The sequence below is a fragment of the Beta vulgaris genome, chromosome 2, assembly GCF_026745355.1.
Source record: "Beta vulgaris subsp. vulgaris cultivar EL10 chromosome 2, EL10.2, whole genome shotgun sequence".
In the NCBI taxonomy this organism is placed as follows: Eukaryota; Viridiplantae; Streptophyta; class Magnoliopsida; order Caryophyllales; family Amaranthaceae; genus Beta; species Beta vulgaris.
In genome coordinates, this window is record NC_079203.1 from 50,770,710 (window position 1) to 50,781,150 (window position 10,441).

General features: G+C 34.6%; 1 protein-coding gene across 7 annotated transcripts; it reads right to left on the bottom strand.

The window, feature by feature from the left end:
- Window positions 1-406: 406 nt before the first annotated feature.
- Window positions 407-9,478, bottom strand: LOC125491603 (F-box/FBD/LRR-repeat protein At1g13570-like). 7 transcript variants are annotated; one of them, XM_048639388.2, is made up of 7 exons: window positions 9,159-9,478; window positions 7,659-7,755; window positions 7,483-7,544; window positions 5,827-5,890; window positions 1,603-2,447; window positions 1,110-1,268; window positions 407-1,005 (listed from the first exon to the last, which is right to left on the bottom strand). In XM_048639388.2, exons 3-7 carry the CDS (start codon window positions 7,513-7,515, stop codon window positions 688-690), a joined length of 1,419 nt encoding a protein of 472 aa, XP_048495345.1. In that variant the 5' UTR covers window positions 7,516-7,544; window positions 7,659-7,755; window positions 9,159-9,478; the 3' UTR covers window positions 407-687. The 7 variants fall into 7 exon arrangements, with proteins under 7 accessions (XP_048495345.1, XP_048495340.1, XP_048495344.1 ...); XM_048639383.2 differs by having other exon boundaries at window positions 7,483-7,577; XM_048639387.2 differs by having other exon boundaries at window positions 7,659-7,764.
- Between the last annotated feature and the right edge of the window lie 963 nt (window positions 9,479-10,441).

Consider the following 10,441-nt stretch of genomic DNA (forward strand, 5'->3'; position numbering starts at 1 on the left):
CACTTGAGTCAACTCTTGTTACCCCATGTCTAGGTTGCACAAGGAACTATAATCATGCAACGACCCACAACATTTTGGTGGATTAAAGTTAAGACTTATAGAACTCTCTCCTCCCAAGAACTCTAATCTCTTATCAGTAATCCTGAATAATGAACCAATAACTGTAGATCTGCTATACTTCCCTTATTTTTTTAAGGAAACCCAGACGGTTGAATAGATCATGCTACACATAGAATTACATAGACATCCTTAAAATGTTTTCTAAGGAGCCAACAAGGGAAGGGGTGCAATATTCACAAAAGAAGATAGGTTTACCATGTTTGAGAACTAACCATATCTAGCGAAAACGGTTAAAATCACGTTATGTCAGCATTAACATGATACACAAACATTACCTTCATAAACCTGCATCAATAACACCTCCAAAGGATTTTCACTCAAAAGGTAGTTCATAACAACACAATAACATAACATAAAAACGTCTTCCCACCAGGGAAAAGTATTAAAGAAAGGATAAAAAACGACATATTACACTTTAAAAAGTTTAAATAGTGAAGCAATCGAAGTACTGTCAACACTTATTCAAGATTGCATTATAAAGCAAATTAAAGAGTTTCTCTTACTACCAGAGATCATCTTGCTGAAGCAATGACTCGTGAGCTTGATTCCCAACCACCAACTCGTTCATCAGATATCATCACACACATAAGGAAGAAGCCTCTCACGATGTTTATAATGAATTTCAGCATGCGGGCATAATTTATTGAACCGTGCAAACATCCTGGCAGCCCGGATATCATTCATATCTGTCCCTCCCTTTTCGATGTTTAAAAACTTGAGGTTTGGGGAATGAGCAATAACAAATTCGATAAAGTTCATAGTAGATCCCATGCCCACACTCATAGGATATACCACTGTCATTGATTGGAGCTCAGAGAAGCAGAATTGTCCTCGAATTTCCTTAAAGAAATTTGTGATCAGCTTCGGACCTTTGGCTGATTCAACCTAGAGCACAAGTAGAAGATAAAAAGTCACACTAGAAGTAGTACACTATTATTCCAAAGCAACTGGTAGAAAGATAGAAGTAGAAAAGGAAAGTGATCACATACAACAAGGCGGAAATTTTTGATGTTTGGGGAGGAGCTTAGCAGAGAAAGGGCAACCCGGAACACTTCAATCGCGTCGAATCTTATATTGTGAAGGATAAGAGACGTAAGAGTATCATTCCTCAATGGAAAATTATCAAGTCCATAATTATTGGCCAAGTGCTAAGAAAAGACATTTACATTCAAGTCAGCTATAATAAATAGAGAAACATCAAGATATAACCGTGATATGCAAAAAAAATAAACTTCCCAAAATACACCTTATTTTTCTGCAGAATCCCCAATATAACCGCATATTTCCCAAAATTACAAGAATTGCCTATAAAGAGTCGTTTTGAATTATTTGATTTATTAGATCTTGAATTTTGATGAACTTCTTTTTGTTTTCAGCAATTCATGTCATGCAAATACAGTTACAAATTAGGTTACCATTAATATAAACACTCCACAACCTCTTATATTAATAATAAAAGTTCAAAATGGGAGAAGGAATTACCTTAACAAAGTCTCCAGATAAAATCAGTTTTTCAAGGGAAATCAAACCGGACAAACAGCGAATAACACTGTACCAATTGAGAGTGATCACCATTCCTGGCCCCAGGAAAGCGATAGCAATACTGATCATAACCAAAGATGGAGCAGATCGAACAACAATATCTTGAATTCCACAGTCTATCAGCAGTCCAGCAAGATTGGATGAACGGATTCTTAGTTGTTTTAACCCAGATATGCTCAGCAATGTCAGCTTGAGAAGGTGAGGACAGCCAATAATGAGCTTCTCAACATCATCATCATTGATTGAAACCTCTCTGAGGATGAGTTCACTCAGAGAGTTGAATTTTCCAAAGGTAGATGGAATTTGTAAAGAACAGTTCATCAGGAACAAGAACTTCAGTTTCTTAAACGCAAACAGATGTGAAGGCATCTCAAAGGGTTCCCTGCAGAACTCTTCAAATATTAATACCTCGACAGCTTGTTCTGAGAGATACTGAAACCATTGATACATATCAGGATAATGTGTGCGACAATATGTCTTCAGGGAAAATGTTTTGATTGGGCCGCTGTGATGAATCAGGAATTTGTTGATGATACTAGCAACTATCTCCCATTTAAGGTCCCCAGCCTTGCGCACAGAAGTAACTACATCAGAATTGAGGGTAAACTCTGAGAGGGAAAGCCATTTGTATCTCCACTCCTTTGCCAAAACACTAGTCCTCACAGCATCAACTAATGGTAGCTTCCCAAAAATAATGTCTTGGACATTCCACGGAAGATTGCTGATCCTATCCTCGTTCAACTCAGATGGAATTGCCATGTTCATAACAGCCATGTGCTTGCTAACTAAATTCAGGGAATATAAATTGGTCATATCTCTTATATCAGTCAGCAATAAGTATACGTGTTTCTGCTTCCATAATTACAAATAAAAAAAATTGAGAACTGATATGTTCACAAATTAGAAAATTTCAAGTGATCCATCACACGTCAAGGTAAAGCAAATGACAATAATCTTGTCACAACATGAAACAAAAAATTAATAGGTTGATATTCTAGATGCAAATGAGGCATTCGGAGCAGTCTTTATATAAGCCTTTATTTCCATATTTCCTAGGAACGAACATAAAAGAAGTGGATACGAAAAATCCATGCATATTACAGATTAACAGACAGAGGTGTAGAATTGGTGGGGAGCAGATGTAGTGTTTTATGTCAGTTGATTTTTAACCAACTTCCTGCTCATTATGCACATAAATTGCCAAATCTCCTATATTTGTCGGCAATAAATACTCATAGTTCTGGTTCTAGAATTACGGGAAAAAAGACTTTGCAAACTAGGATGATCACAAATTGACATCCACCATCTTACGTGAAGGTGAAGCAAAAACAGAAAGGGAAACAATCAGATAGCAAATGATAATAGAATCTTGCTAGTTGTGACAGCATGAAGCAAAAGAGAAAGACATAGTAATTGCAAAAGCTACTAATGCAGAGACAAATTACACTTTTCTACTAGTGAAGAGACGTAGTTATTAATACAAGCCTTTATTTTCACTTTTTATCCGAATATTATGCAGTGGTTAAGCAAAAATACAAGCATAATTTACAACTTAAGAGACATAGGTATAGAATAAATGCAGAGCACGGAGCAGATATTTACTGTTTACGTCAACATCCTTTGAACCTACTTCTTGTTCACTATGCACATTCAATAAGGAATATAAATAGACCAGTCAGCGATACGTACTCATTGTTCTGCTTCTATAATTAGGGATTACAGTAAAGAATAATTCGCAAATTGATAAGATCTTAGTTTGACATGTTCTTAGTGATCCATCACACGTGAAGATCAAGCAAAGAAAAGAGATGTTCACAAATGACAATTGGTGCAGAGTACGAGTTATTGTTTTATGCCAGCAGACTTCCCATCAACTTCCAATTGCAACAATTTCAGAACTGAAAATTTGAACTACTTAGACTCACAGAAATCATGTTAAAAAGTCCACAACTAATTCAGATCTGTCGATAAACATTGGATCCATATGACACAAAACTCGACAGCATAAAGATGCTCAGAAGCAAACAACCACAGTCCACATGTACCAAAGATTAAAGAACCAGGCAGCAAACAAAGGGACAAGAACTTGTGCAAGCCAGCAAATAGGAGAACAAGGTACTACAAAGTACATAAACAATGAACAAATTAGATTCTTTATATATATGATCTTCAATGAGAATTGCTCCTTTCGGAGACTCTGAGCAATCAAAGGGAAACTAACTTCAGTTTCTGGAGCTTTGGGGGGGGGGGGGGGGGGGATGGGGATGGTTAAGAAACACACCAGATTACCCATTAGAAGTAGTATGATGAGAGATAGTTCAATCAGATCATCTTTCTAAAAGGCTGAGGAATCTACCCTAGTGTCATTCTTATGTTAAAAATAATGCTCAGCTCGTGTTACTCAGATTCTTCATCTAACCCCAAATCCCTATGTTTGATCCTCGATTTTCTACACCGGTATGGAACTTAGACACTTCCTTTTGAACCATAAACATGGAAAAAGATTCATAAAATATATGAGGCTGACACTCGGAGATGAACCTGTGTCTAATGAGTTCCCAAACCTAAGTAACATAATGCTCCGCAGTGCAGGCTCAAGAAAACCTTGTACAAGAAAAGAGATATTTGGACTATGGAGTTATCCAAAAAGAAAATTAGGAGATAAGGGAAAATGTCATCTTTACAAAACAACATTATTCACCTTGAAAATGATGAAATCCTCTAGCAATGAGAAGATTTACCTACACGTTCTGTCACTCTTAAGGCCTAAGGGATTCAATAAGGAAAACTCCAAAGAGGATATTATAAGGGTCATAAGTTCTCCATTGTTGAGTTATTGGAAACACAACTTATTGTGAGCAAACCAAGGGAAGACAACTTTCATCATACGATCCTTTCGTTATATCTTGCTTATGGGTGAGCAGGTAAACTACAGGACAGCGTTAAGTTGTGTCCTAGGTCTCAACTTTAAGTTAAACCTTTGGAAATGACACTTTACATTGATAGATTTCAGGTTAAGCACGTTGAACATTTTGAATGAAAGCTGAAAGACAAACAAGATGGCTGACATCAAAGTCAGGTTTACATAACAGAATATTTCAAAGATAGTCTCCATATACGTGGTCTTAGAATATGTTCGTTAAATCCACAGAGAAGCAGTAAGATAAATGACATATCATAGTAAGGATGGGTGACGGAGCCAAATCACCTCTATATAGTGTTATACGCAACAGAAATTCTGCTTAACAGCATTCCAGATCCTTATCTTTTAACTTCATTGAATCTCATAATTATTTCAATACTATTTGAAGAGCTTCGTCCCAAAAATATATGTAAAGCAAAAACATCTCTTGAAGGTCAACAATGACTGGTTGTGTACTTAAAGCTTAAAAGACTACCATATTGTAAGAACAGCAAATACCAAATCTAGATTTCACGATATTGCAGACATCAAATGTGAATTAGAAGCAACATTTACCATTTCTGAACCAGAACATGAATATATGTATAGATATACAGTGATACATAATTATAGATAAGCAGAATAACACAGTAGATCAGATTACAACGAATCAATCTTTATATTCTCAGATCAAAGGCCACTATAACGGTTCCTCCCTCACAATGATAACAAGGGGAATGAAATTAGATTGAACACAAGATCTACAAAAATAGGGAAAAATTCAAATTGAGGATTCTCGATATCAGTCTTGTTTTTTTACCTAATCAATGCTAATTCCAAAGCAAGATCAAAAACTATAAAATACAAAAAGATAATTTATAACAGTTTTAACCTATGTCACTCCGATACCTTCATTTACCTCAAAAATAACGTGTCGAGTCGTGTCCGACACGACACTTCACTTGTATACTTCATTTTAAACTTAGAACTTGACTTTTTTCTACAAAATAGCGGAGTCAGGTACTTGGACACCCATATTCGAGTAGACACTTAATCCATGTCTAAGTAATTTAGGTTTTAAAGGCAAATCATTTTTAGGCTTCATTAGCTCTTTTGATCATTAAAATGCCCATGCCCCATGGTAAAAGAAAATAGCACCACATGTATAAGGAACAAACCATGCTAAGATCTACAATTCAGATCTATTAGTAAAAATTAATACAGCAAGCAAAAAGAAATAATATATCATGACAGAGATATACCAGCTGAGTTACAGTTCTTGTGACTTTGTGAGTACCACCACCAAAGCTGCAGCAAGAAGTATGCCTGAGAGAGAAGAAGGTTTAGAATGCTAATTCATAGAAATTCCAAGTAGGGTTTATATGACATTGCATCATGAGAAATATAATAAAAATAATAAAACAAATTTGGAAAATTTGTAAGGCTTGAGTAATATAGATTTTTAAGGAAAATAATCCGGACGGATTAGCTCCCTTTGCAATAAAATATCCAAGAAATTACAGTCATAACCCCCCCCCCCCAAAACAAATTACAAAATTGATTAAATCTAATGTAAAATATACAAAATGATCAACAAAAGAAAATTTATTATATTGCATTGCATAGCTCCCTTAAAGGTCATATGCTTGAGCTAAAGTAGGCTCCATACTCATAATGGGAGGCAATCAAAGAATGAAAGGAAAAAAGGGAGGTTAAAAAAATGAACATAAAGTACCTAGTAGGTTAAAAATCTCATGAAGTAGTCATAGAACATTTATCAGTATTTCAGCTCAAAGTCTTGAATTTCCAACATTCCCTCCTATACTTTTAATTTGGCATTTTACAAGAAAAATAATTTCTGCAGATCTGGAGTTTTGATTTGTATTGGCGGTGGTGACATATGTCACACAGAGATGATAGCACAATGCTGAAGAAGAACACAAACTGGGGCAAGTCTTGCTACAAAATTTTATATAGAATACTTAAGAAGAGAGAACATCACAAAACTAATACAACCCCCCCCCCCCCCCCCTAAAATCCCTAATAGTTCAAATCATATTCGACAATACTGCATGTACAACTAACAACTGTTCGTTATCTCATCAGGTAATATGGTGCCTACCCTACTGCCGTGAACCTATCACAGGTTGCCAATCCGATTGGATCCTATCAAGTGAGGAGGTAGGATACAAGGAAGACTCTATCCGTTAATGAAGACTTGAACTCGGGATCTAGTCTTCTAGAGAGACCCACCTGATAAGCCAACCAGTAGACCAAGTAAACAGAGCAAAACAACTCATCATCCAGCCATCTGACGAAGATGTTGACATGCAAACACGATTATTTAACTTCATCTAAAACTTGAGCTTTTAGAGATTAATAAGAATGTTTTGCTATTCTTCTCTTTCCGTAGAAGAAAGAAATGGCCATGTTTAGTAATGTAAAACCCAAGAAGGATGTAGACCAACCACGAAACTGGTTGTCCAGAATTTTGGATGATGAACCTCTCCTTGATGCTGTAGACTAATACCATCAGATAAGAACATCTCTGCTCAAAACCTTTGCGACATCCATTTACAGAATAGCCAGACCATAATAAAATGAAGGCCTAAGGGTCTATAAAAAGTAAGATAGATATCAAGCACCCTTTGCATAAATTGTGCAGGAAAATCTTCCGAAAGATGGTAATAGTTTAGGTATTTGACATAAAACCAGATAAATATACAAACAATGCAGAGGAAATGAGCAACAAAATACTATAATCACCATTGATTGACTCATGACTGCACTTGGGATAGTGATCTTCTTAATTGGTTAGGTATTGTAAAATTAATAGAAAAGAAAATAGAACCAGTGAACCACCAGCAAGAATGATGTTAACTATATTACCACCTCAGTCATCGATACATTACAATTACCTTTTTTATAACTGTAGACAAGTAAAGAAGCATCAGCCTGGCGAATTTCCATCTAAAATTTCCTGCAAACATATCTTTCTATATAAACAGCACACCTATAACATTACACACAAACAATTAACAGCAATGGACACTTAAGCCAATATTATCATATATGAGTATCGAGAAAACCTCACCAAAACAAAGAGTGCTTCTAAACTCAGAAAGCTCAGAAGAAGATACAAAAGATTCATGGTGCCTTTCGAGTGGCCAAACTTATCCTTGTAATTCATTCTGCAAGGCCTAAAATCCATCAATCAGCTGCAGTGTTAATGGAAAATATAGATATGTAAGAATTTCTGCCCAACAATACAGTCTTTATAGGGACAAAAAAGGACCCTCTGGACTACGTGGTCAGCACTATGCCCCGAAAGGGAAAATTTCAGAGAAGAATGACAAGAAAAGAAAATGGAAGAAACTATAGAAGAAAGAAACAAAGAAATAAAAGTGAAATAGGCAGCTTCAGCCCATTGAATTGATTAGAAAAACTTCAAGTTGGACAAATACTAAAGAATTGATCAGCTACAGCAATATTATGCATTGATTCAAGCAAAAGTACATAATGAGCAATAGAATGCCCACCAAATAGCTCCCTAATTGAAGGTCACAATTCAATGCTATATAGCATTATAACATTATGCTAGTGTCTGTTTTCAATCCAGACCATCATATCCAAAAAAAAACTAGCTTCCACGCCCGAAGTGTAGGTTGTGTCCCAAATAACAATGACTCTTAAATTATGCAGAAGATACTGAAGCATTTTATTTATCATATCTCACCTCAGCTATGAGATCCTGAAAACTGAGTCACAACAACACCAAATCAATCTATATAAAGCATTAAAGCATTGGTCATTATGTTCATTTTTCGTTGAATAGAACAAAAACATCTACTAGTCTACTTATTTGGAATGTCAATGATATGTCCTTCCATTTTTCACAATGAATATGCGAGTGAACTGAAATTTTCTATCAAAACTGATCTTAAAACCCCATCAAACAAACAAGCACAAGTTGTTTATAAGGAAATAGCAAGGAAATAAATTGAAATCCAAAGTCCAAATCAATGTAACAATTTCGCCTCAAACAAATTGAGTTTTGCTAAATCTCGCCCTAGATACTCCTAGTATCGCCCTAAGTATCATGGACAAACAACAAAAGAAGCTTATAAAGAGCTGAATTAGTCATCATCACATTCATTTTACATCACCAATTCGATTCAGAGAAAAAGCAAGTTCCACATCTTCTGCGTTCATATAAAAACATCAAATAGCAATGTTCACTGTGAATTAAAGTCAAGTAACATGAAGAAAAGCCACTCATTATTTCTCCAATTCAAGAAATCCCAGAAAACTCTAGCATCATCTTTCAACAATTTTTCCAACTCCTCCAAAAAACGCATCTTAAGAACACCATTCTTTATATAGCTAAAACCCATCATCACATTTATCATCAAAAATAATTTGCATAAACAAAGAACAAACAAAAACAATCCCATAAATCGCACAAAATTGAACCCATGTCCAAAGTAGATAACTTTACAAACTCGAGTCATAGTACATGAAAATGGCATAAAAAATGCTAAATCAAGCAAACCCAAAAAAGGCAGTAAATAAAATAAAAAGGAGGAATTATTACCGTCACTATTGAGTTCCGGCGTATTTGTGCCGGAAAATAGCTCGATTTGGTAACAATGATGGAAGAGTGAATTGTGAATACCCATCTCTGCCATTGCCATCTCGATTTGGCAACAAATTATGGAAGAGTGAATTGTGAATATCCATCTCTGCCATTGCCATACTAGCTCTTTGAATGTTCTTTTGATCTATTTTTCTTGTTAATTCTCTCTTTTTTTCACAAGAAAATGGACTAAAATTTCAGATTTTATTTTGTAGTAGGATTTTTAACTAGAAATCATCCTTAATCAAGGTCCAAGGAGTTTATTACATGGCTACCCTTCACAAGAAAATTAATATAAATCATCCATATACTTTACACGAAACTACTATTTTAACCATTTAGATTCAATTTACTCGAAAATAACACTAAAGTTACCAACGTAGATAGTGCAGACGCTTGTGTGTAAAATATGGTGCGTAGATATATATGGCCAATAAGTTAAATATGTATGAATAATAAGTCAAATGAATACATCATGTCTACAAGCCAAAATAAACATAAGTACATCTCCATTGATACATGTTTATTGGTATTGGTCTTTGTGCTCAAAATGACAAAATCTAATCGTTCATGTTCATCGTGTGTACGTATTAATTTGAGTAATGTTACTAATACAAGTTTGAAGCTGTCAAGATTTTTTTTTGAAGTTGTACAAGTTTTAAAAGGTTAGTATATATAGATACCAACGAAATCACAGACAAATGGAGGTGTTAATGAGTCAACTAGTTTATAGGGTGTACTTATACTTTTCATTATTAATCTTTTATACTTTAAAATAATATCACTAAATATCATTTAGTTTACTGGTTAAGACTATAGTATATAACCCATAAAAAAAAGACTATGGTATATAAACTTGAAGTCATGGAATAAAATGCATTTACTATTTTTATTGTAATATGGATGACATGTAAAACACCCTAAGGAAAAGTGTCACGTGTGTCGTTCCTTGGTTAAAAACATCTTTTAATATATTAGTATAGATAAATTACACATTATTTTGAGCGTGGCTCATACATTTAATTAATGAAGTTTAAGATTATGTTGAGTATATTTCTTTTTTTTTTTAATAAACATGCTTGTTTAAGCTCCGACTAAAATGTGCTATCAATAAATTTTAGGTTGAAATTAGTTTAGCCTTGTATATGATCATACTTTTTTTTTGGCGTAGATATGTATACAAGCTCATGAAAATTATTTAATAGATTCGTTATATAAAATTTAAACTCACTTAGTATGAT

Excerpts from the sequence above, each read along its gene's own strand:
- LOC125491603 (XM_048639383.2), bottom strand. The coding sequence starts at position 7,554 with ATGTTTGCAGGAAATTTTAGATGGAAATTCGCCAGGCTGATGCTTCTT. Across the intron at positions 5,891-7,482 it reads TGTCTACAGTTATAAAAAAG|GCATACTTCTTGCTGCAGCT; the intron begins GTAATTGTAATG and ends CTTCTCTCTCAG. Across the intron at positions 1,269-1,602 it reads TATCTGGAGACTTTGTTAAG|CACTTGGCCAATAATTATGG; the intron begins GTAATTCCTTCT and ends GTCTTTTCTTAG.